General features: G+C 41.1%; 2 protein-coding genes across 3 annotated transcripts; one reads left to right on the forward strand and one right to left on the reverse strand.

Moving 5' to 3' along the window:
* Window positions 1-9,710: 9,710 nt before the first annotated feature.
* LOC117351771 (alpha-2Db adrenergic receptor-like) lies at window positions 9,711-27,454 on the forward strand. Of its 2 annotated transcripts, none has more exons than XM_033927573.1 (2): window positions 9,711-11,358; window positions 27,278-27,454. In XM_033927573.1, exons 1-2 carry the CDS (start codon window positions 10,267-10,269, stop codon window positions 27,299-27,301), a joined length of 1,116 nt encoding a protein of 371 aa, XP_033783464.1. In that variant the 5' UTR covers window positions 9,711-10,266; the 3' UTR covers window positions 27,302-27,454. The 2 variants fall into 2 exon arrangements, with proteins under 2 accessions (XP_033783464.1, XP_033783463.1); XM_033927572.1 differs by lacking the exon at window positions 27,278-27,454 and having other exon boundaries at window positions 9,711-10,025; window positions 10,166-11,921.
* On the reverse strand, window positions 22,977-23,390 carry PFN3 (profilin 3). The gene has a single exon (XM_033927574.1). The coding sequence runs from the start codon at window positions 23,388-23,390 to the stop codon at window positions 22,977-22,979; it is 414 nt and encodes a 137-aa protein (XP_033783465.1).
* Window positions 27,455-27,554: the final 100 nt, after the last annotated feature.

A 27,554-nucleotide genomic window follows, 5' to 3' on the forward strand; every position in this document is an offset into this window, starting at 1 on the left:
TAATAATTATTGTTTCAGTTTTTTCTTTGAAAATTTCCAGTTACCCCCATATTTTTTCTGCTTCATAAATGAGGTTATATAAATTAAACAGTTTGGCAGGGAGTGATGTGGGCATGACAAGTGGAAGAGAAGGGAGCACTGATAAAAAGCGATGCTTAACTGAAGTTGCTGGGAAGAAGCCTCAGGCAAGGGAAGCAGTGTTGTTGATGGACCTCGAAGAACTTTATTTCTTTGGGCAAAAGGAGTCCATCAATAAAAGTGACTCTAAGCACAGGACTCACTCTGCTCCAACATCTTCCTTTTCTCTCTTTTCATCCCCTGGTTCAGCTTCTTCCTCATGCCACTATGCCAGCCCTCTTGCAAAAAAATACTGGTCTCATAACACATACCCAAGCATTACTGAATCGTCAACTGAACCAGCGCAGTATCCAAAGGAAGACTCACTTCTCTTAATTTCCTACTGTATATTGCAAATAAGTCAAGACAGATAGCTTACTGCATGCAAATAGTTGGAAAACATAAGTTCTGCCCAGGCAGGATGAGTCTTTGAAACTGGCTGATAATTGGCTACCAGACCGAAGGGTTGGATGTTGAGTAACTGGAGAGATGGGTTCAGAGTTATTACAGTGGCAGGTTTCCCTAGACTGGAGGGAAAAGATCATATGAAAGGGATAACCTGTGAAAACAGAGATTACAGGAAGTTACTGATAGCTTGAATTATGTTCTATTATGTTAATCAGGTTTTCTATTCCGCCTTTACCTATTCAGTTTAAGGTCAGATTACATTACAAGAGGCTAAGTCAGTTACCCAGGAAGTTATACTGGACAGTTTGACACGGACATTCAATAGAGTTGCTGGTACCGGTAGATCAGGACAGTTATTAATACAGTTAGGTCATCGTTATGTTCCAGGAATTGCATTAGACAGTTTAGAAATGGGCTTTTACAATGACCATTTCAGTTACTTCTGGGTTGGTTCCCTCTCTTGGTACAGAAATGCTTTTCAAAGTTTTCTGAACTGGAGATAGTGGTCAGAAGATACAGTACAAATGTAAACATGCAAACACAATTGTTCATAGATCTGCCAGTTCAGAGCAAACAGGATAGAACTGGCAGATCTATGAGCAACTGTTATGGCCAGTCCTAGCAGAGTAGCCTAGTGGTCAGTGCAGTGAATTCCCGAGAAGGGGACCCAGGCCTGTATCCCACTCTAACTACTATACTTGTGGTGGAGCGTGTGAACCCATCAAAACCCTACTGTACTGTCATATAGGTGACACCTGCAGGCTTAAGGACTATTGTTGTGGTGTACAGTTGGGTCCAGTAGGCTTTGAGTGAGTTTTGGAGAGTTCCCCCCACTGTAAGGGGGTTATGGTGAGATGTCTACCTGGGACCCTTGATGTGAAGCTCACTACAGTGCCTGCTCTGCTGGGACTCCTACTACACCCCAATGGTTTATTTGATGTGTTTTGCATTTGGATGTTTTTTGGGGGAGGGTTTAAAAGGGCAAACACATGTAGAAATGGTAAAGCAAAAGCATCTCAGTACTCTGGAAACTCCGCACCATAAAAAAACACTTTCACGACTTCTCTTTCCGTCTGCTGGTACAATCCTCCATTCTCAGCATCCTGGATTACTGCAATATTATTTACTTGGGCTCCACGAAAAAAACCATCAGGAGACTAAAACTAATTCAAAACACCGCTGTCCACCTTATATTTGGCCTAAATAAATGGGAACACATCACCCCTTTCTATCTCAAACTTCATTGGCTACCGTTTGTATCCAGAATCATATTCAAGTTTGCTTGCTTCTGCTACAAAACAGTACTCGGTTTATCTCCAACCTACCTCAACCCACACTACAACCTGAATTACAACACTAAGAACTCCCGCAGAATTCATCTATTCGCCTTCCCCTCACTAAAACTATGTCACCTCAAAAGGTTCTTCGACAAAACCTTTGCCTTTCAGGCGGCTAAACTGAACCCATGGCTAGCCCAAATGGTGTTCGAGGCCCCCACCTACCTCGACTTCAGAAAGCTACTCAAAACTCACCTATTCCACGTACACAACCCCTGATACCCCGTCCCCCACTACTCCCACCCCCTCTTCAATGCACTGAAATCCCCTCCCTCTCCTTTATTGTATTATTCCTTCCCACTACCCTCAATAACCTATACTTCCCTTCTCCGGCTAACCTTAACGACATCATTCTTTGTCAATTGTTCATTATTGTTTGTGCACTATTTGTAACTCTGATATGTTTATAACTTTTGATAAATTGCTGTGAACCGCCTAGAACTCCCTGGGTATGGCGGTATACAAAAATAAAGTTATTATTATTATTATTATTTTTGAAAAAATAAAATTCCGGTAGATGTTTTGTGGTTTCAAAAATGGATATTTTCTCTACCTGATACTTGGATGTTCTACTGAAACCGTCCAAAGTCAAACTGAAACGTCATATGGAAAGTGGCTCTCTTTATATCCGCAGCGTTTGTTGGATTTCCTTCTGTTCTGGGATATGGCGCTGACAGAATAAATGTAACTTCTGCTGCCTTAACTTTGAAAGTCTGCTTTATATGTATCTCCGCTCCTGACGAAGGTGGCGAAACGGAGCTCTGTCGAGTGGCGACATTCATTTTTCAAGGCAGCACATGTTTTTCAACAAGACGCAGCTAAGTCCTCTTTTGCATCAGATCATTTTGGATGAATTTCTTACAATATAAGCAGTTGCAAACTTTAAATCTATGAACTGCATTTTTATCAATTGTTATCTTTTTTAGCATTTAAGACTTTTCTACACATTTTTTTCTTTACATGAATTTTTCTATATAGATCGAATTATGTTTTCAGTTTGTTATAAATTTTGATCAATGACTTTTTTTTTTAAACATTTAACTAACTTTTATAAGCATTGAATTTTAGACCACATCAGCAAGAACTTTTTCTAAGCTCGTGTACTTTCACAACTTTATATATACTTTGTGGTCTTTGGGAGTTTTGATGATAGTTTAGATTTTTCATTTCTTATTATCTTATCATATATTTTTTCACATTTTTCATATTATGATTTTTCTTAGTGTCCTCTCCCTTGATGGTAAAGTCTATAAGGCATTTGTTATCTTTTATTTGCACTGTTTGAGTGTTTATGCTTATATGGACTATATGATGTATAGGGCAACCCTCACTAAGTCTGATGCTAGACATCTATGAGGCACTGCTTGAGCCTATATTCTCTCATTCATTCATAAAGGCTCATACTGATGTCCATTATTTAAGTGATTAGTTGTTAGCCTTTATATTCCCTTCACGGGATGAGGACCGTTTAGCCAATTCTTTATATCTGCCACAAACAGAGCCACATCTGATTCTGACGCAAGTAAGAGGTTCTACTTGTCAACTCCTACTGTGTGGAATATAACACCAGGGTACAAACCTCTGTGGGCACCAATGACTCTGGTTTCAAACACCCCACCCACACTCCTTTCTCTGCCAGTAGCTCACTCATTAGGGCAAAAATCTTCCTTGGGGACCATTGAAGTAGCACATCTAAGAGGACAACTCCTGAACATCTGGCCTGTTCCCTAACCCTGCTCCCCTGCCCCTTGCCAGGTCTGCTATGCTGCTGTGCCAGAGCTCTGTTGAACTCATTGTATACATCTGACTCTTATTTTGAAAGATGCTGCCCTTGTTTCTCAGAACCACCTGGCAGGCTACTGTGGCAAAGAAAGGTAGAGATGTCCAGGAACCGAAAACTTCCTCAATAAGATTTTGCCAAGAAAAACAGCTGTAAGTCTTCCATTCCGAAGCACTGAGAGACTCATTCAGAGGTAAATGGCAGAATGCCATTCCCAGAATGATCAGATCCGACAAGACAAAGAACTTCTGTTCAGGAGCCCCCTCCTAGCTACAGTGTCCACTTGATAATGTGTGTCAGCGGGGAGAGGTGACTTTAGACATGTATGTGTGACATGCAAGCTTAAAGCTAGAAGCAACCAAAATAGGAGGGGCAGCCTACCAGACTGACTCGGTACGATGGGCTCCGTCTCTGGTGGTTTTCAAGTCCAGCCTAAAAGGCCACTTTTTCGAAACTGCATTAACCCTTCCAATTTGTAGAGCATCACATTTGTTTGTCATTCCCTCTCTACCTCTTCTTCCTTTGCATTTCCCCACATGACCAGCATATATTGATTTACCACTTTTGTCCAGATTGTAAGCTCTTTTGAGCAGGGACCATCCCTTGAGTGTTTATTGTACACCACTGCATGTGTCTGGTAGCACTAAAGAAATAAGAAATAGTAGTATCAGACAGTTCTGTCCTCACAAAATCCTTTTTGGAGCCCATTCAATCCATGACTTGCATGCTTTTTATTAACAAATCAAAAATTTTTTAATGAACTTATCTTAATGCCTTAATATCTCAAACACAGATATTATGACATTAAGATAAAATGGAGGGGAGGGTGTATGATGGGATGCTAAAAACTTCTCAGCCCAACCAACCATCTTCCTAACTTCTGAGTGTTATTTTGCCACTGTACCTGAAAAGAGCGTTACCTTATTTTGTTAAGTGCCAATTTGCAGAAACATAATTCTATTACATTACATTACATTAGTGACTTCTATTCCGCCTGTACCTTGCAGTTCTAAGCGGATTACAGTAGAAGATAGCTGGACATTTCCAGGAAGTTACAATTTAGGGGACTTTAAATAGTAGAGGCAGAGGGAAGAAATTGAGGAAGGGAGGAGAATTGAGGATTAATAGTAGGGAAGATGTAGTTCAGGGTTGGTTACTTGATAGGTTCATTGGGGAGATATTAGTAAAGGGGTAGGAGGTCAACTGGAAATTTGCATGGAGGGGGGAGGATGCGAGGGGGGATAAGAAGGCTGCATTGTTTTTTTCAATAGCAGAGTTTTGATTTCTTTTCGGAATGATTTAAAGTAGTTGTCAACAGGTTGGAGATGGAGGGGTTCAGCTTCGCTGCCTGCGTCACTAGGAGGCCGTCGTACATCTTCTTGCGCTGAGTTCCCTTGAGTGGTGGATAGGAGAATAGGATCTGGGTTCTTCTTAGTCTGGGTGTGCGGTTGCGATTTAGACGGTTGTTGAGGTAGGTGGGTGCAGTTCCATTTATTGCTTTGAATAATAGACAGTAAAATTTGAATTGAATTTGAGCTCGTATCGGTAGCCAGTGTGAGTCTAGGTAGGCATTAGTGATATGGTCAAATTTTCCAAGTGAGTAGATCAGCCTGAGGGCTGTGTTTTGAATGGTATGTAGTTGGTTTATCAAGTTTGTGGGGCATGGAAGGTAGAGGATATTGCAATAGTCCACTAGTCCTAGGACAAGGGATTGGACTATGATCCTGTAGTGATCTTTTTCGAAGAATTTTCTTATTTTTCGTAGGTTGCGCATGGTGAAAAATGCTTTTTGAGTAGTTTTGTTGAACATAAGCAGTGCCTCTGCTGGATCAGACCAGAGGTCCATCATGCCCAGCAGTCCACTCATGCGGCGGCCAATCAGGTCCAGGATCTGTATAGTAATCCTCTATCTATACCCTTCTATCCCCTTTTCCTTCATACGCTGAGAGATTGGAGAAACTGGGTCTCTTTTCCCTAGAGAAGCGGAGACTTAGAGGGGACATGATAGAGACTTACAAGATCAAGAAGGGCATAGAGAAAGTGGAGAGGGACAGATTCTTCAAACTTTTGAAAACTACAAGATCGAGAAGGCATTTGGAAAAATTAAGAGGGGACAGATTTAGAACTAATGCTAGGAAGTTCTTCTTCATCCAAAGGGTGGTGGACACCTGGAATGCGCTTCCAGAGGGTGTGATAGGACAGAGTACAGTATTGGGGTTCAAGAAGGGAGTAGATGATTTCCTGAAGGAAAAGGGGATAGAAGGGTATAGATAGAGGATTACTCTACAGGTCCTGGACCTGATTGGCCGCCGCGTGAGCGGACTGCTGGGCATGATGGACCTCTGGTCTGACCCAGCAGAGGCACTGCTTATGTTCTTTTTTTCTTCCTTTCACTTTTCTTTTACCCAACCATGTTGTTTTTAGCTTAAGGGCTCCTTTTACAAAGGCACGCTAGGGCCTTAACGCGTGGAATAGTGTGCGCTAAAATGCCGCATGCGCTAACTCCTACCGCCTTCTTTTGAGCAGGCGGTAGATTTTTGGCTAGCGCACGCTAATCCGGTACATGCAGTAAAACCCTTAGTGCACCTTCATAAAAGGAGTCCTAAGTGTTTTTCTTTCCTTTTATGAAAATGTATTTCTCCCCCCTTTCCTCTTGGTTCTTGTTGATTGTTTTATTTTAATTTTGTGATATTGTTGTCTGCGTATCAGTTTATATTGTATTTCCCTATATGGCCTTAGGAGGGACTTTTTTCCTTCAGTTTCCATGTAAATGTTTTGTCAAATTTGAGTTGGAATCATATGTTTTCCTAGATCCAGAACAATTTAAGGATTTTGGGGAAGCAAGGAAACCTCCTAAAGTTGTGACATTTTCTATCCCATCTCCTAATTTGGCAAGATGATGCCCATTTAAAATTTAGGTCTTCTACCTCTATATGAAATTGCCTTTATTTACCATTTTGCTCCAGTTAAATTTCCTGCTTACTGGAAGTAATTTCTTTATTTGCCCTCTCCACCCCTTTTTTAAAATTTCCTTAATATTTCCTCTTTTTTGTGTGATTTAATTGATCTTTGTTATGAGTATTTGCTGGTATGTATGAGGTGGATTGTTTGGGGGTTTTTTCATAATATTTCTGTTATCAAGAATTGTCTTGAATATATTTGAAAATTTGTAAAAAATAAAAATCAGGAGGATGGTATGATTTGTTTTACATCAAAGTATCCTCTTTTATCTAGATAACTTCAAAGAGTGATTTCTGTTACTGAGGATGCACTCTTGTTTTGAGAGACCAAATTCCTTTTCTCTTTTGAGAGGAATTGGAATTTGGGGAACAAAGTAAGCCAAGAAAGCTTTTGAGAAGTCAATGAAGCATGCAAATGTTCTTCCTGAAGGGGTTGGTTTTTTTTAACATGTTTGTTAATCAGTTTCTGTAAGGTAACCATGTGATCAGTGGTTTGATGTTTGGAAGGAGCCCAGTATGAATTTGACTCTTCATTTCTTGGGTACATTAAAGAACAGTTTGCTAATGCTACTGTTGACATAGATCCCTCCCTAATTCTTTGGGTTGGGTCCTTGGGTTTGTAGATTGGAGTAATTAGTCCCTCTGACCATATCTTTGGGACGTGACCATAGAATAAATTTAGTTTTGTCTCTATTTCCTGATTGATACATTTTTGCATTTTGTTTTATATTCTATCAGACCACAAGCTATTCTGGGTTTAAGTATCCAGAGACAATCTTTAATTTCTGGTATTGTTATAGGTTTGTCTCATAATCCTTTCCAGTAGATGTAATGCCTCTTGAGAGTGTTTTCCCTTTTTTGAAAGATTTTCAGATTTGATTTCTTTATAAAGGGCTCGATACAAAGGAGTCAATTGTTCAAAGTGATTGGGGGTGCTAAACCCAATGGAAATTACCCTTCCCTGGACACATTTAAGGAGTTGGATCAAGCACCCACATAAAGCTCAGTCTATTATTTGTGATTTTGGATTGCTAAATCTGTCCCTTCCAGCAGATAGACAAAAACATCTCTTTCCTACCCTCCACCCTCTCCATCTCTCTTTCGAACCCCACCAGCCCATCCTCTACCTATCAGTTGAGCTGTAGCTGTAGCAAGACTGTTCAGTAAAATATTTTCAAACCTTTGTATTTCGTAATCTTCTTTTCTCGTTCTCCTCTTCCTTTATGTTCCTTTTCATATTCTTTTTCAGTTTATTTTACTTTAGATTTATTTTTATTTCTCTAGCCTTTCCTTAATAATTATTTTTAAATTTTTCCACATTTTCTGTCCCCTCTGATTTTTAAGTTTCCATCTTCTGTTACCAATTTTATTCTCTCACTATTTCCTCTACATTTTCACTCTGTCATCTTTTCCTTACCTCATTTCTGGGTTCATTTATTTTGGTTTTCCTTATATTCCCTAAAACCCTCCATTTTCATCTGCTTCTCCTCCTGCTCTCTCACACCGCCTTTGTTCCTTGATGCAAATACTTCCCTCAATCTTCATTTCTTTCTCTCATATTTTCCTCTGCCCTCTCTCCCTTTCCACACTTCGCTCATCTTTCCCCCTTTCCTCATCTTCCCTCCCTCCTATATCTCTCCCCTAGTGTCATAAGAATATAAGACCTACCTTATTGGATCATACCAAAGTCCATCAAGCATCCATTTCTGGCAGGGGTCACTGGAGGATCCTAGTCTCTTTCTTTCTCGACCTGTCCACTTACTTTTCTTTCTCCTCTTTTCCCAGTAGAGGAACTTTTAGTACCGTATTTGGCCTTCTTCCTGCCCTTTTTCTCAATCTTCAACTCCACATTTCCCCTTCCTTCCTTCTTGTATCTCTCACCTCTCCTCCTTTCTTCTCTGCCCTCCTGGCAGCCACGGAAACTTGAAGTACGTGCAATACTGCTGGTCCTATTGCTCCCTTTTACGGTACACCTACTTTCTGTGAGTAGAGGGCAGTATTGTCCACACGATGCTGTCCTTAATCAGCTTTGCTTCTCAAGTTGTGCCCAATGGGTTTCGAAGCTGCTTGTTATGCTGTGACCTGAAGAAGGTGCTTTTGAAAACAGCTCAAGAAATGTATTGTTACTCCAATAAAAAGGTGTCACCTTAGAGTCTATTGTTTTTGAGTTTTGATGATAAATATTATTTCTGGACTCTACATTTATTTGGATCTTACTTCTTTCTTTGCTGAAGAACGCTCACTGGTTACCCATTCATCATCGGATCATTGATAAAATCGCCCTTCTTACTTTTAAGACCCAACAGACTAGCATTCATCGACAGAATTCTTCTCCCATATGATCCCCCCAGAACCTTAAGGTCCTCATCCCAATATACCCTTAAAATAATTGGCACTCTTCATGCATCCATCTTTTCAGTAACAGCACCCTCTATTTGGAACTCACTTCCATTACATTTAAGAGCAGAACAAAATTTGGCAAAATTCAAGAACAGCTTGAAATGCTTTCTTTTTATGATTGATGCATTCCTAGCTCTTTTCACTTATCTTTATCTTTTATCGATTTTTCAAACATTTCCCAACCATTCCCTTTGTTCATTTTATTTTTTAAGAATTGTAATTTTTCCCCCTGCTCTCCTTTTTCTTCTGCCCTCCTCCCCAAGTAAGTCTGTTTTCGTACTATTTTTGTCTTCTGTTTATTTTTTATTTTAACTTTACAACGCTTTGAAATGTTATGTTAAGTGTTTTATGAAATTTTTAATAAACTATGATTCATATTATTATTTCTCTGCTTCAAATGAAATCATAGAGCATAATTCAGATATTTGTGTATATGAGATTGGGGGATGCAGTTCTTTATATTTCAGATTTGGTTATTATCCCAGGTTACCGCATGCATGGAGTCTGACTGCAGAAGTGAGGTGTCCCTTTAAGAATATAATAAAAGCATCTATTATTTGGCCTTGAGGTGTTTGGGTTTCTCTTTGTCAGGTCCCCCCCTCCCCTGGAGTGGGAAGAGCTTTTGGGCTGTACTGAGGGATCACTGGCTGCCGCTTGTCGTATCCTGCACCAGCAAACACAGAAGATCAAGCCCAGAGGCAGAGAAGAGCAACAGAAGAGGAATTCTTTTGACAATACGATACCACTAAAACTCCAGGAGATTGCTCTGTGATCACTCGTCCTTCCCGAGAAGACTTTAAGAGAACTCTGGAGCTGCCCCAGGCCTCTCTGCAAGAAGAATCCCATCTGCTATTATTTTGGGTCTTACAATGAAGCAAGTCCCACCTGTCACAGCCCAGGGGCCCCTCAGTAAGGAATGAATCATCTGTCAAAGAACCAGAGTCCTACTGGAAGCACTGCGATGCTCCATGCCAAGGCGAGTCCCACCTGTCGCAGCTCAGGGTCCTCTCAAAAATGACTGAGGTATTTCTGGGATTATGTGGGTTTTAACGATCACATCTCCTATACAATGATTCATCTAATTAACTTGGCAATATTCTTTCTTGCTGTTCTCATATTCCTCCTTAAACTTGAAAATGGGGAATCTCGCTTTGTCTGCCCAGGTAACTTTGCATCTAGGAAGGATTCTGCAAGTATTCCTCACATTACCTCATGCTGAACTGGCTAAATTCAAGACCTGAACTGGAAGGAAATTGTAACTGGGATGGCTGACCTCATGCTGAATACCTCCAATTTCACTGGTAAGGAAGCCTGGAGCCTTCCATATACCCCTGCTGGGACAGCTCTAATCATCCTGGCAGTGCTAACCATCATCCTATCTTCACTCTTTGGTAATGCTTTAGTAGTGGTGGCAGTTTGTTCAAGTCCAGCCCTTCGAGCACCACAGAATCTCTTCCTGGTATCTCTGGCCTCAGCTGACATCTTAGTGAGTATCTTGATTATTCCTTTCTCACTTGCAAATGAAGTTATGGGGTACTGGCATTTTGGCAGTATTTGGTGCAGCCTGTACCTCACATTGGATATTCTCTTCTGTACCTCTTCCATTGTCCATCTCTGTGCTATCAGCTTAGACAGGTACTGGTCAGTGACCAAGGCAATCACTTACGGTCTAAAGAGGTCTCGCAAAAGGATCAAAAGTGTAATTGCAATGATCTGGATCTTATCAGCTGCTATCTCATTTCCACCACTGGTGACGTCCAAGCACCGGGACTGGGAGTGTCTGCTGAACGATGACATGTGGTACGTGCTTGCCTCTTGTACCATCTCCTTCTTCGCTCCATGCTTGATCATGATTTTGGTCTACTGCAGGATCTACCAAGTTGCTAAACAAAGGACATCTACAGTCTTTGCTGCTAAAAACCGCTCAGCAGCTGGGCCGTCCTACCTAACTGAGCCCTGCTGTGCCAATAGCAGGCACAAGGCTGAGATAACAAATATCCACATTTCCGAGAGTAACCAGCTCCAAGAAGACCTGGGAGATGCTAGCCGAGATCATGGTGCCAGTACCTGTTCAAATCACCAGCTACGGCCACCACCGCCAGTGTCTAGGGCACAAAAAAAGAGGCTGTTCTGGGAGTTCAGCAGGAGTGCTGGACAGCAAAGGAGAGAGCAGTCCATATTTATTTCTAAGGTACGGCTAGCACAGCTCAGGGAGAAGAGATTCACCTTTGTCCTGGCTGTGGTGATTGGGGGCTTTGTCATCTGCTGGTTCCCCTTCTTTTTCACATATAGCCTGGATTCAGTCTGCGGGCAAAGCTGCAACGTCTCCAAGCCACTCTTCAACTTTTTTTTCTGGGTGGGTTACTGTAATAGCTGCCTGAACCCCATTTTCTACTCTGTCTTCAACAGGGACTTCCGAAAGGCCTTTAACAGGATTCTCTGCCATCCATGACAGGGGATTCTGTAAAGCTCAGATACAATGCTAGGTTTCTCTTTTCTCTGAAGAACATCTGAAGCAAGAGCCAAGCTAAGAGAGTTCTACTCAGCTAAACAACTCTAGGTTTCAGAGCCTTTACATCAATTTGAGCTTCCGGCATTCTCCTTCACTCGATTGATGTCAATACTTGAGAAACCCTTTTAGTGCAGCATTTCAGAGTTTGTGGAGTTCTTTGCCGACAGAGTTAAGTGAAAAAGATTTTCTTCTATTCTGAAAATCATTGAAAATCTAGTTATTCACCAAATACTTTCAGAAGATTTGGATTTATTCTTTAGTTTTAATGCTACTAATTTTTAAAATGTGATTTTATAATTGTGACAAGGATTGTGTGGAAGTATTCTTGGTTGGCTTTGTGAGCATTTTGAGCTGTAGGTTCAAATGGTTTAAAAATATTATACTTATTATTATTTGCTCAAAACTGGTGTCTATGTGAAAGAAAAAAAAACAAAACATACTTAAACAACAAAATGAAAACCTAAATAAAATGGTTTTAGAAATTTTTAAAAAATGTTTTCACTCTCTAATGGAGGCCTGGGATTTGAACCCTGAACTTCTGCGCAAACACTGCACTATAAAGAGATTTAAACATTGCGACTTGGTTCTGTTAATTACCATTAATAATTATCTCCCTCCTTTACAAAGCCGTGCTAGCCTTTTTTGCGCCGGCCGTGGCGGTAAGGACTCTTATGCTCATAGAATTCCTATGAGGGTCAGGGTTCTTACTGCTGCATCTTTGTAAAGGAGGGGTATATTCATTAAAGATTTCTACTTTTTCTGATGACTTATTTACTTGGAAAACAAATAGAACATGTGGGATATTTAACTGGGAAAGTATCCAAGATTCTAATTTGGAAAGGAAGTGTAACTAGCCTTTACCCTGTTCCTTGTGAAGGCAGGAGAGTACAGATCTTGCTGTGAGGGATAGGGCAGGATATTCAGAAACTGTCATCCACATCACAAACAATATCCCATATAGAAAAATATATACAGAGGAAGATCAGAGGTGAGCTTCCTAGACATTTCTTGCAGATAAAGACCATATAACCTATCCAGTTTGGCCAACCATACCATCCTCTATCCCCTCCTCCCCTTACAGATCCAACATATTTCATCTCCAACACCTCCACCGGGAGACTATTCCAAGCGTTCACCAACTTTCCGTGAAAAAGTATTTTCTGAGGTTACTTCTGAATCTATCCTTCATCCTATGTTCCCTCATTCCAGAGTTTCCTCTCAACTCAAACAGAACCTGCCTCATGTGTATTTATACATTGTTTTTACAGTATTTTGTTAGTTAGTTTTAGAGCACAGAACTGGTTACAAGAAAGCATACACATCTTTATCATATCTCCCCTCTCCCGTCTTTCCTCCAAAGTATACATATTGAGATCTTTGAGTCTGACCCTGTACAGTATGCCTTATGACGTCATAGACCACTGACCACTGTAGTAGCCTTCCTCTGGACCGACTCCATCTTGTTTATATCTTTTTGAAGGTGTGGTCTCCAGAATGATTTCACCATATAATTGTTTATATAAATCAGGGTGTAACTACTACATAAATTATTGTATAGTATACTGTTTACTCACTGACAGATTATTGGTTAACTGTGTTAAACCAGAAAATGGGCATACCATGAAATCAAATAAATGAGCTTTAGACAGCCAAGAGGCACACAAGTCCTCGAAGTATTTCAAAAGCTTATTGATTCCTCAACCTACCATCAGGGAGGGTGCAGTCAAAAACTCATTGGCAAACTCTGAATGAGAAAAACCTGCGCTTACCCACCCGATGGCAGAGCAAAAATGTACTCAACTTTTTCAGGCAAGCACAGTACCGGGTAAAGCTTTGGATTCTTGCCCAGAAATAGCTAAGAAGAAAAAAAAATTTAAATTGAATCAGGTTGGGCAGACTGGATGGACCATTCGGGTCTTTGTCTGCCGTCATCTACTATGTTACTATGTAAACACAGCAACACAAGGACATAGTGAAAAAAAGATTGAAGAGCATTTACAGTATGTAATCAACCCTTCCACTTAGCTTGAATAGCTGGCTTCTTTGCAATGGACTCTCCACGCTGAGAAAACACCACACTGTGAATGGGCTAGCTTGCCACGAGCCACTTCTGGAAGAGCGACAGCAGTCCACCCTCACTCACCATATAATCATCATATTTTAACAAACAGCTGACTCCAAAATATATAATGAGTGTAATCGGTGATTCCTATGTGCAAATAACTTATGTCAGCATCAAAATGTCAAAGCATGCTGGAGGGGAGTGATAGCTGACATGAATTCATGTTTCACCCACTGCTGTTTCAAGGCTCTGTCCCCTATAGCTAAATGGGCTTCAGGTTATTATGACCAAACATAAGAGTTTAAAATCAATTCAACTAGAAATTGCTAACATCAATATAAGAACATAAGAGTTGCTTTACTGGGACAGATGGAAAGCCCATCAAGTCCAATATCCTGTTTCCAACAGTGGCCAACCCAGGTCTTGAGTACCTGGCAAGATCCCAAGGAATTAAACAGATTTTGTACTGCTTATCCTAGGAATAAGTAATGGATTTCCCTCATATCCATCTTAATAATAGCTTATGGACTTTGTTGTAGGAAATTATACAAACTTTTTTAAAATCCTGCTAAGCTAACTGCTTTCACCACATTTTTCAGCAATGAATTTCACGGTTTAATTGCACACCGAGTGAAGAAATATTTTATCCACCTTATGTTTGTTTTAAATATACTACTTACTTAGTAGTTTTTTCAAGTTTTTTTTTTAATTTTGTTTAATAAATCGCTTATTTAAAATTTACTAAGCGATGTACAGTTTTATAAAATCAAGAATAGAAGACTAACAGGGTAGAACATATATTTTTTGACTCAACAAGACTAACATGAAATATAAGGAGAGCGGGGAGAAGTTACAATTTATTAAATTGAAAGAGAAAAACAAAAAAGGAAAAAAACAAAGGGACGGGAACAAGAAAAAAGAAAGAAAGAAAATTTAGAAGATTCCTGGGTTAAATCTCAGTGTTAGATGCCAAACGCATCTTTAAAAAGATATGTTTTTAACAGTTTTTTAAATAAAGAAATGTTTTTTTCATCTCTAATGTAATGTGGTAGTGCGTTCTACAGTTGTGGGGCTACCACCGAAAACATTTCGTGCCTTCTGATGTCTATGATTTTCAAGGAGGGAACAGATAGGAGGTTCATCACATGACCCCTAGTTCTAATACTTTTGGAAAGTGTACACAAGTGATTCACATCTACCCATTCCAGTTCACTCAGTATTTTCATAGACCTCTATCACATCTCCCCGAGCCATCTTGTCTCCAGGCTGAAGAGCCCTAGCCACTTTAGCCTTTCCTCATAGGGAAGTCGTCCCATCCCTTTTATCATTTTCGTCATCCTCCTCTGTATCTTTTCTAATTCCGCTGTGTTTTTTGAGATACTGCAACCAGAATTGCACACAGTATTCAAGTGCGGCCATATCATAGAGCATTATAACATTTTCATCTTTTGTTTTCCATTCCTTTCCTGATAATTCCTAACATTCTATTTGCTTTCTTAGCAGCCGCCACACATTGAGCTGAGGGTATCAAAGTATCCTCAACAAAGACACTAGATCCTTTTCCTGGGCAGTGACTCCTAATGTGGAACCCTGCATCACATAGCTATAGTTCGGGTTCCTCTTTTCCACATGCATCACTTTGCATTTGCTCACATTAAATGTCTTCTGCCATTTTGACACCCAATCTTCCAGTTTCACAAGGTCCTTTTGCAATTTCTCACAATCCTCTTACAATTTAACAGCTTTGAACAACTTTGTATCATCAGTAAATTTAATTATCTCATTAGCTATTCCCAAAATACTGAAGGGAATAGACTTAGCAGATAAAGGCAGATTGTTCACCCTCTCCAAGGTAGGGAGAACGAGAGGGCACTCTCTAAAGTTGAAAGGAGATAGATTCCACACAAACATAAGGAAGTTCTTCTTCACACAGAGAGTGGTAGAGAACTGGAACGCTCTTCCAGAGTCTGTTATAAGGGAAAACACCCTCTAGGGATTCAAGACAAAGTTGGACAAGTTCCTGCTAAATAATAATAATAATTTTATTCTTATATACCGCCAAAGCCATGGAAGTTCGAGGCGGTTTACAGCATGAAGTGCTGGACAATCAGTGAAGAGGTTACAATCAAAGTTAACAGTACAATCTTACATAATGGTGGTAAGAGAGGAAAAAGAGGTAGCAGACAGGTTAAACAAGTTTTTCTCGTCGGTCTTCACGAGCGAGGACACATCCAATGTACCAGAACCTGAGGAGATTATAAGTGGGGATCTAGATGAAAAGCTGGAGCAAATAGAAGTAAGCCATGAGGACGTCCTACGACAGATAGATAGATTAAAAAGCGACAAATCACCGGGCCCGGATGGAATCCACCCAAGGGTACTAAAAGAACTGAGAAAGGAAATAGCGGAAACACTCCAGCAAATATGTAATCTATCATTGAAAACTGGGGAGATCCCGGAGGACTGGAAAATAGCAAATGTCACGCCTATCTTTAAGAAAGGATCAAGAGGAGACCCGGGAAACTACAGGCCGGTGAGCTTGACTTCGGTTCCGGGTAAGATGATGGAAGCACTTATTAAGGACAGCATCTGCGAGCACATGGAAAAAAATGGGCAGCTGAGGGAGAGCCAACATGGCTTCTGCAAGGGAAGGTCTTGCCTCACAAACTTACTACATTTCTTTGAGGGAATAAACAGCCAGATAGACAAAGGGGAACCCATAGACATAATTTACCTCGACTTCCAAAAAGCTTTCGACAAGGTACCCCACGAACGACTGCTTAGGAAGCTGTGGAACCACGGAGTGGAGGGGGATGTATACCGATGGATTAAACACTGGTTGGCGGGCAGAAAACAGAGGGTTGGAGTGAAGGGCCAATACTCAGACTGGCAACGGGTCACGAGCGGAGTTCCGCAGGGGTCGGTGTTGGGACCGCTCCTGTTCAATATATTTATAGACGATCTGGAGACAGGGACGAAATGTGAGGTTATCAAATTTGCAGATGACCCAAACTCTGCAGCAGGGTTAGAACCACGGAAGACTGTGAAAACCTGCAAAGGGACCTAACGAAGCTGGAAGAGTGGGCCAAAAAGTGGCAGATGCGTTTTAATATAGAGAAATGCAAGGTCATGCATGTTGGGAAAAAGAACCCGATGTTCAGCTATACAATGGGGGGAACATTGCTAGATGTGAGTACCCTTGAAAGAGACCTGGGTGTGCTGGTGGATACAACAATGAAAGCATCAGCACAATGCGCGACAGCCTCAAAGAAAGCAAACAGAATGCTGGGTATCATCAAGAAGGGTATCACGACCAGGACAAAGGAAGTCATCATGCCACTGTACCGTGCAATGGTGCGCCCGCATTTGGAGTACTGTGTCCAGTATTGGTCGCCGTACCTCAAGAAGGACATGGCATTGCTTGAGGGGGTCCAGAGAAGAGCGACGAAAATGGTAAGAGGTATGGAAAACCTTTCATATGCCGACAGGCTAGAACAGCTGGGGCTGTTCTCCCTGGAAAAGAGGAGACTTAGAGGAGACATGATACAAACTTTCAAGATCCTGAAAGGCATAGATAAGGTAGACAGGGACAGATTCTTCAGACTGTGGGGAACAACAAGTACAAGGGGGCACTCGGAGAAACTGAAAGGGGATAGGTTTAGAACCAATGCCAGGAAGTTCTTCTTCACCCAGAGAGTGGTGGACACATGGAACGCACTCCCGGAGGTAGTGGTGGGGCAGAAGACACTACAGGGATTCAAAGAAGGTTTGGATAAATTCTTGAAGGAAAAGGGGATTGAGGGATACAGATAGAAGTAAGGATAGGTTTTTTTTTAGGGCAGGGAACACTTGACAGGTCATGGACCTGATGGGCCGCCGCGGGTGCGGACCGCTGGGTGCGATGGACCTCTGGTCTGATCCCGGTGGAGGCAACTTCTTATGTTCTTATGTTCTTAATGAAAGAATTGGAAAGCTATATAGATCTTAGCAGAGCTGTATAGATTCTTAGTTTACAAATCGATTGAACAAACTCATTTTTACTCATTTTCTAAAATTGAAATAGGATGAGGAGAGCGTGATAAAGTTACTAAGCCAATCGTTCCATTTGCCTGCCTGGAAGGCAAGAGTTCTGTCCCAGAATCTTTTCTAGTGGCAGGCTTTCATTGATGGGTAGGTGAACAGATGTATTCTTCGGGTGGGCCTAAAAGAACTTGCCAGATTAAAATGGGAAACTAGGTAAGCGGGGGCCGGATCAAATATTGATTTATAACATAGACAAGAGAACTTAAACAGGATTCGCTCCTCCAGGGGCAACCAATGGAGTTTTTGATAGTAGAGGCTTATGTGTTCCCATTTCTTCATCCCAAAAATCAGTCGAACTGCCGAATTTTGAATGACTATGAGTCTTATAATGGTTTTTTTGAATGATCCCAAGTAAAGGATGTTGCAATAATCGAGCAAGCTTAGGATGGAATATTGAACCAGTAAGCGGAAGGTTGTAGCATCAAAGTATTTTCTGATGGTTCTGAGTTTCCATAGTACCGAAAAGCATTTTTTAACCAATAAATCTGTGTGAGCATTTAGAGTGAGGTGGCAGTCCAGGGTGACTCCCAGGATTTTAATGGAGTGGTCAATAGGGAAGTCCTGACCATTCAAGGAGATCGATGTGTCTTTGATTTTGTCGTTGGGGCTTGCAAGGAAAAATTTGGTTTTGTCAGTGTTGAGCTTCAATTTGAATTTGGTCATCCATAGTTCTATTTGCTTTAGAATGGATGTTAGATGAATCTTAGTCTTGGGGGTCAGAGAAGTAAGGGGAATAACAATGGTGATATCGTCCGCACAGATATAAAATTTAACTTTTAAGCTTTGTAGTAAGTTCCCCAATGGGCAAGGTATATGTTGAACAATGTAGGTGAAAGAGGAGAGCCTTGCAGGATTCTGTAAGAGTTTACCCAACTAAAGGGTAACTGGAACATACGCAGGTGAGGCTGGACTCATTTAGAGCACTGGTCTTTGACCTGGGAGCCGCCGCGTGAGCGGACTGCTAGGCACGACGGACCATTGGTCTGACCCAGCAGTGGCAATTCTTATGTTCTTATCTCTAGATCATTGATAAATATGTTTAAAAAAACAGCGGTCCCAGTGCAAACCTCTGGGGAACCCCACTATTTACCCTTCTCCATTAAGAATATTGACTATTTCAACCTATTCTCTGTTTTCTCTCTTTTAGCCAGTTCTTAATCCATCCTCCTATCCCATGACTTTCTAATTTCCTCAGAAGTTTTCATAAGGTACTTTATCAAATGCCTTTTGAAAATCTAAATACATAATATCAACCAGCTCACCTTTATCCACATGTTTATTGACCTCTTTGAAGAAATATAGTAGACTGGCCTTGACTAAATCCATATGTATATGCTCTGTAACCAATGCAGCTGGTACAGAGCTGGCGTAATATGTTCTACTCTTTTGGTTCCACTAATGAGCCTAGCAGCCATATTCTGCACCAGCTACAGACACTGCAGACTAGCTTTACTGGATCTGATGATAGAGATGCAACAAGTTTTGTAAGGATAGAGAGGGGTGTACAAGAGTTGCTCTATGCCACAGGTAGAGCAGGCATGTGCATCCCATGGAGGAAATGAGACCTTGCTGCATCCCACAGTGTTCTCGTAGATCTCTCTGCCTGTGAAGTCCTGTCTTATGCAGGGCAGGATTAACCAATAGGCCAAGTAGGCACATGACTAGGCCCGAAATGGTCAGGGGGGCCCGATGGAGGGCATCAACACTGTTTTTTCCAAATGGCGATGGGCCCCTCCAGCATCGATCGGCAACATGTGCCCCCCTGATCGGCAATGCAGGCCCCACCCCGATCGGCAACGCGTCCTCTCCAATCGAAGGAAAGTAAGAAAGGCAACGGGAACTGTAATTGTGCAAGCGGTGCTGCTTGTCCAAAGCTTCCCTCTGACGCAGCTTCCTGTTTCTGCCTGGGCGCATGTTGGGGTGGGGTGGGGCCCAGTGTACTTGTGTGCCTAGGGGCCCTCGACAAATTAATCCTGCCCTGGTCCTATGCTCTGAATTTGGTTCTCTTCTTACATCTGATCTTTGGAAAATTCACTGGCTAGCATTCAGTTGCCCAGATCTTTCCAATTTCAGATCAATTACTCCATTGACAATTTGCTTGTTAACTTTCTGCCAAAATAAGCTGGGATTCTCTCTGAAATGCTAATGCCACAATTTCACAACATTTTCTGACCTAAACAGCTGTCAGAATCTTAAAATGAAGGAATCTGCATGAGGGTGGCTACAGCTGCTCGGTTGTGGCTTTGACCTGCTTTACAGAACTTCAGAAGCAATTAGCAGGTTGCACAATCACCCACAGAAAACACACATGCATGCACGTGAACACACACACAGACATGGAGAACTCAACATTTGCACACTCATGTACACTCAGACCTGAATGCTTAAAACCATGCATAAGGCATCAGACACACATGGCTCTTTGTCTCCCATTTCACCATCAGGAAATCCTCTGTCACACAGTGTTTGTATTGTAAATAATTTAGTTGCAGACTCCTTTTTTGAGAACTAATTATGAAAATAGAAAAAAGGGATGTGGGGAGCTCAACCACAGAGAGCTCTGGAAAATGGAGTTTCTTTCAATGTAGAACAGGTAGGTCACCCACTATGAAGGTAAGAACAAGAGAGACCATCTCCTTCCAGTTTTGGATTGGAAGCTCAGGAGGTGAGGAGAGAGACAGCCCCTTCCCAGTGTGGACACAGGGGGAGCTCTGGGGATGGGAGGCAGGCTTTTTTCCCATGTAGCTAAAGCGATAGCCAGCGGCATAAACCTGATTATTCAATGCCAGTGTCCAGACATGGCCTTGCATTAAATATCTGGGCATGATGCAGGCAGCAGCCAAAAAACCCCAAATGCTGACTCCAAATAATAGCACACAATGGACCTTGTCTTTTGTGGTAAGTGCTGCAGATATGATTATCTCCCAGTTGGTGAAACGTCAGTGCAAAGAGCTCCTGGCTCTCACAGACTGAGACCCTCATGTAGCTCTGACTACTGACAGAGTACATTTCCCACTAGAAGCTTCTCAGGGGTAGTACTAGATTCTACTATGAACAATTGTGGCAAAAATGTGATCAATTTTCATTGATAGTGCAGGCTTTCATTTTTAAATCAATAAATGTAATATGTTATTTACACTGAATGATCTGAGAAAATTCAGAAAAGGATGCGAGCCAGATTTCTACATGGAGTGTATTATTTTTAAACTTAGCACATTGATTCATAAAATACTTCATGGTCAGGTTCCATTTTCTATGAATCAGTAACTAGACTTTTTTTCCCACTGGCAAATTCTAGAAGGCAGTATTGACCAGATTTACGAACTCCAAAAGGATGAAAATAGAAAAAGATTTTTAGATGCTTTTTGCATGGCTGGCTGTAAAGTATGGTATTTCTGGTGCAAACTGAATTGATTCTATCCCCTGAACTGCTCATGTCATCCCACCCCAAGTTGCCAAGGTTGTCACTTCTGCCAGTCTCCCGCCTCTTCTGAGCTGTTACTTCCAGCTCTGTAACTCTCACAATCTTACTTCTTACAGCTCTGCGGTATAGGAAGGAACTCTTGTGCAAGTCTAATGAGACTTGCTTTAAAGTAGACTGAGTTGCTTCCTGTACTCTAAAGATCCAATCCACGGGACATATGGTTTTAAACTCTCTTTCAGTCTTTCTGCAGGTTATGCTCTTTTTTGCACATTACTATTTATTACAGATGTAACAGTGCTGTTGGAACTCTGTTCCTTTCTGATCTCAAACCTGTCTTTATTGCCACCTGCCTGGTCCTTCCCAGTGCTAACCTGCTCTTCCACCTCTCATATGTTTTTGTTTATTGGCATCTGATCTACCACTCTGTCTTGGAGAAGTTCAACCCTATATGTCATGTCTGTCTGTCCAAGTTAGATTGTAAGCTCTTCTGCACAGGGACTATCTATAAATTTCAAAATGTACAGCGCTGCGTACGCCTTTCATCACTAGATAAGTGATAAATAGTCGTCATTGTCTCACCCCTTACCTCACCCTCACATTTCACATCACTTTTCCTCCAGTTCCTTCCATCACACAGTTTTTACCATATCGGTCCAAATTCTGTAACCAGCGCCTAATGTTAGGCACCTATTCTGGAGGCGCCAAACTAGATAGGCGCCTATCTAAATTGAATAATGAGCTCAATTAAACTTTTTAATCAGCAATTGAAACGTAGGCGCCTATCAAGAGCGAGCAATTCTGCAACAAGGCACCTCTAAAAATGTAGGCGGCCTTAAAAAACATAGGCCCTATGCATGAGAGGCGTGGGCGTGGCTTGTTGAGAATTGCTGCTCTTAAGTGTGCTTAAGCACTCATGTAGGTGCCGCTCAGCATGATTCATTAAACAGCACCAATTTTGAACAGTGCCTAACATCTGGACGCTTCTTCTAGAATTTGCCCTAGCATTCCTTTACAGAGCTGTAAGTCTCACCTTCTCCAGCCTGTAGCTCTTCCCTGCATTTTGTCAGTCATCATATTCTCACCACCCCACTCCTGTCCCTTTTCCATCTCTGTTTAAAACCTAAAGAGTTCTGAGACTGGTCTAGTAATACTTCCGGACCTGGGTTCAACTCTACTCCCCTAGGCTAGGTTTTCAATTCACAATGCAGACTGGGGATGAGGATGTTATGGAGGCAACACTTGCAGCTCCTGAGAGGACAGAGCCATGGTTATTATGGTGTAGCGGTGACACCTAGTGGTTAGATTTATGACCCTGTCATTACAGGGCTCCCGGCTTCATAAATGCATGAAGTTCAGACAGCAAAACAGTTGGTGCCTGGAGAACATTCAAGTCAGTGGACGGACATACCTGGATATTCAAATGCCGGGAGCCACAGAGGCCCCAACATTGAATAGCCAGAGTTAGGTCAGCCTGTGGTCAGAACATAAGAACATAAGAAACGCCTTCATCGGATCAGACCTTAGGTCCATCTAGTCCGGCGACCCGCACACGCCAGACTAGATGGACCTAAGGTCTGATCCGGTGAAGGCGTTTCTTATGTTCTGACCACAGGCTGATCTAACTCTGGCTATTCAATGTTGGGGCATCTGTGGCTCCCGGCATTTGAATATCCAGAAGCTGCTTAACGATCCTGCTTAAAAATGTCAACTCTCGTCCACTACTACAGATTCATGTGTTCAGTAGCCATCCTTATCCCAAACATCAGCCCAACTTAATTAGCACTGAAGACACACAAGAGCAGTAGTGGGAAATGAAGTTGTTTTTTAATTCTTCCTCCAAAAGAATGGAGCTTCTGTGTGGTTTCTCCTGGATTTCATATGGGTCATCACTCCTCAGCTTCCACTGGCTTTCATGACCTTCACAATATCATGCACCTTTTTGTTCAGAGCTCCACCATGGACCCCCTTCTGTCCCATCATGAAGACCAGAGCCTTGTGGGTCATCCCAACACAGATGGATCTGCCATCACCTGCCTTGGTTCGGATGTCCATTACAGAGTCATTCTCCTTTAGAAGATTGTCACGGATCACACTGCACTTCTTACCCGCCACCGTAATGCCTGTTTGCAGAAAACCCTTTCGATCCTGCCCTGTGATCACTCCCACCTCCTGGGGGGAGATGGCAGCCAACAGCCCCCCTGGCTTGGAAGCCCACACTGATCTGTTATCAGCATGTCCAACAATAGCCATGTCTTCCACATTGTTCTCCTTCAGGAATGTGTTGATATAAGTTTTCCAGTCTCCCATCAGACCCTGGAACTGGAAATTCGTTTTGAAATATGAAGCTGAAAGCCGAACTAACTCTCTGCAGCTCAGTAAATCTGTGCTGAAGCCGCACTAGGGTTCTCTGGGCAGCAACTTGTGACATCATACTCTCATTATGATGTCACTTCAGCAGAACAACCTCCGTAACTCTGGTGATTGACTGCATGTCTCCAAGTGCCTGAACAGCTACTGAACACAGCAGTACCCAGGGCTGTGGCTGTTTTGGTGTCCTCGTCATTTTGGGGCTCACAAAGCAGGTGCAAAATCTGCAGACAGAAGATACTTTTGTACCAGTGGATTTTACTGGCTCAAAAACAGAAAGTATTTATATCACACCGCTCCCATAAGAAAGTGTATACAAATACACACATACACAGATAGAGGAAACAGGCACAGAGAGAGGAAAGACATACGGAGGCAGAGCAGACATAGATGGAGAGGACGAGATACTCAGCTGGATATAGACCCAGCCAGACACATATGCAGAGATGGAGGAAGAGACAGATAGACATGCACAAAGATGGAGGAGGAAAAGAGACACAGATATTGAGAGGGAGAGAGATGCACAATTGACCCCACTGAAAAATGTCACTAGTGTTTGAGCACAGAAATCAACTCTGCCTTTACCCCAGTCTCTATAATCTGCTGTTTAATCAGGAAGACAGGGAGTAAGGAGAGGTGAAGTGAAACCCAAGGACCAGAACTTGACATCTGTAGATTTTGTAAGAAAGATATGATAATGATTCTTATCTCATAACTGGCCGTGAAATTTTGAAAGCAACCATTTCTGTTCAGAAAGGCACAATAAGGTGGCAGATTTCAACATTGCTATACTAGAGAAGGACTGGGTTCACAACCCTAAGAGAAATGGGACATCCTCATTCCAAGGAAACCAGGCATAATAGTAAAAGAGAAAAAAGCTCCAGGACAGCATTGATCGTAGAAGTGTCACTCCCAAGTGATTATGAATTGTGCTGAGAAAATTCTCACCTACCAAGAAATGCAGTCCCAGACCATGAAAATGGGGCTAAACGATACAGAAATATTTCCCATTGTTTTGGGTGCCACAGGCTTAATTAAAAAGGAATTTTCAAGCACACTTCAATAAGCTTTGAATTTGTAACTTGATTCTGTAAGTTATTTTCTTTTAATTTGTTGTGCTGAATTTTTTGTTCTTGATTGTAATCCACCTTGGACTTTTATTAGGGAGTTGGCAGAACATGAATGTACAAGGTTAGATTAGATTAAATCAAAAGCTACAACTTGTGAACTGCAAAGGGAAGCTCTTTGGCACAATGCAGGTGCCACGGTGAGTATTAGTAGCAAATTAGCGTGACAGAGATGACACCCTGCATGTCCTGGCTTAGGACTGATGTTCATTACTCTAATATTTCCAAACGAACCCATTTGGGAATTGTGTTACTGTTACTGACATAACTACAGAATTTGTATACTGAATGTGACTTGTGAAGTACAATGAAAGGGCTTATATCCAAAACCCACTAAGTCCACTTTTGGCAAAAAAACAAAAAGGGTTATAGTGTTTTATGGACATCGGATATTGTTATCTATCAGTGTAATTAATTGTTGAGATCAAAACTTTGTTTATCCTTTGTCTGCAGCCAGTTAAAAAAATATATTTGTTTCCAAGTTCAAGAGGATGTTAATTCCCAAACCAGGGAAGTCTTGTAGCCAATAGATGAGGCTCAAGCAAGTCACGTGACTGACCCAATGTGACATCAGGCCTTCAAATAAACACTGGGCCTGATTCTAGTAACGGCGAAGTAAGTGAGATGGCAGGAGGCGCCCTACCACCATCTCATTTAATTGTTTAAACTTGTATTAATTGGCGCCATAATTGATCGCATCATTTAAAAACAATTAAAAAGTCATTTAAAAAATAGTAGGCGCCTGCAGGTACCTACAAAAAACGATGCAGTAATCGCATCTACAAAGGTGCCTAACAGCATTTGAGGTAAACGTAGGCTTGGTTTACACCACAAATGACCTTAGGTGCCTCTGTAAACGCAATTCTCATCAAACATAGGTGCCAGTAATGTAGGCCCGCAAAACCCTGGTGTACTTTACAGCGCCTTTGTTAGACATAAGCCACGATTCTGGTAACAGCGCCTACATGCGACTGACATGTTTATGTAGGCAGCACAAAGGAAGTGGGAATGGACAATGAACACTCCGCTGTTTGTGTCCTTTTCTGAAATAAACAAGTTGGTCTTACATCAGTGATCTTCAGTGGAGCGTTCATTGTCCGTTCCCACTTCCTTTTGTGCTGTTTTATACCCATGGGCTCTCTGTCCTGTTGGACTTTTTGGTGTTGACCATGTTTTTGTAGGCGCCATTTTCAGAATCTGGCCCACAATGTCCAGAAAAGTAGCAGACGAACATAAAAAAGATGAAAGTGCATTTTACTCAGGGCAAACCACCATCTATCTCGTGCAGTTATCAACCAAGCTTCTGTGTTGCGGCCTTGTCCTCCACTGACATTGTCAGCCTTTTAAGAAACTATTTGAAAAGCAAGATGCAAGGAAAGCGAATGCCACTCTCTGGCTGTAACATTCCAGGTAGGCATGGCACGCCAGAGCCAATAATGCAGTGTGCTAGGGCTATGCAAACTACTTGGAAATGTATTTCATGTTCTCAACTGAGAATTAAAAGTTGGGTTGTGACATGTATCTGCTCTCAGCATCTACAACTTTAGTTTCTTTGCTCATCTAATGTGACCTTTTGGATAAACAGGCAACAGAAAAAGTTTTGCTGTTCTTAGTTCAATATTTTAACACATTGTACCTGGCATATTAAATGATTCAGTTCAAGATTTATGCAATAAGACTGGTATAGAATGAAATATAAAGGTTTCTCTCAAATTCAACATTTTTTAAACATATATAACACATATAATTATCATGTTTCAGCTTTTTGAATGTATATTTTACTACACCTCTTGTAGGGAATGAAAAATACATTTTTAAAGATGCTTTTGATTAACAAGTTCTTCCCTTGAATTCAATAATGCTGCTTTCGACAATTCTTTGAACTCCCATCCTTATGTTTTTCCCTACCTTCTTTTCTATTATAAATTGTATTTCACTTCCCCTTCTTCCCTTCATTCATGTTTGTTAATTTGTATACAGTTTTTTTTTTTAATTTAATGGTTATATATTAATTAATGTTTTATTATTAATTTTAAAAATGCAATTTTATCTTAAAGTTGTAATTTAAATATTTTCTTTTATGTATGTACATCGCTTTGAAGCAAGATTAAGCGATTAATCAAAAATTTTAATAAACTTGAAACTTGAATTTACATGAAAATTTGAATTTTCTTCTCATACAACTAATGGGTTTTGGAAAAAAGCCCTTCAATTGTTTATGCACCAGAAACGAAGGACGGACAGACACCTAAAGGTTTGTAGTGTCAGCTCCTGATAGAAAGCTCAATTCTTGCTATGAAAGGAGTTTAAAATGATCATTCTCTCCAACAGGGAATCTTTTCCATCCTGAATTCTCAGTTTTCATTTTCTGTGTTCCAAAGAAGTTACAGTATGTTACATTATGATTTATATTCTGCTCTGACCCCAAAGAGATCACAAAGAAAACCAAAATGACTAGGATTAAACCCAGTTAAACAATCATAATATGAATCATTTGACTACAACAAATCACCTAAAAAAATGATTAAAAACACATTTATTTAAGGGATTAATTGTAGACAAATTATTCATATTATGATTGTTTAACTGGGTTTAATCCTAGTCATTGTTTTTCTTTGTTTATTCCACATTGTAGGTGCCTGATAAAAAAAAAAAAATAGAGAGACCTAAACCAATGACTAAACTGCTTTATCTCTTTAGGACCTGGAAACTTACATAATATAATAAGAACCTACGGGGACAGACCGAAGATCCATCAAGCTCAGTATCCTGTTTCCAACAGTGGCCAACCCAGGTCCCAAATTTCGAGACTGATGACCTGTTCTCCCTGATTGTAAAGAGATTAAATCCAGTGAATACAAAGGAGACAATCCATATAAAAACCATTGTACAGGTTTTAAAGTGAATTTGGGCAGTAACAGGAAGCCAATGCAATTAAAGGGGGAAAGGGACTAAGGCTGCTTTTTTTTTGTGGTTA

Source organism: Geotrypetes seraphini, chromosome 18 (genome assembly GCF_902459505.1).
Source record: "Geotrypetes seraphini chromosome 18, aGeoSer1.1, whole genome shotgun sequence".
Taxonomy (NCBI): Eukaryota; Metazoa; Chordata; class Amphibia; order Gymnophiona; family Dermophiidae; genus Geotrypetes; species Geotrypetes seraphini.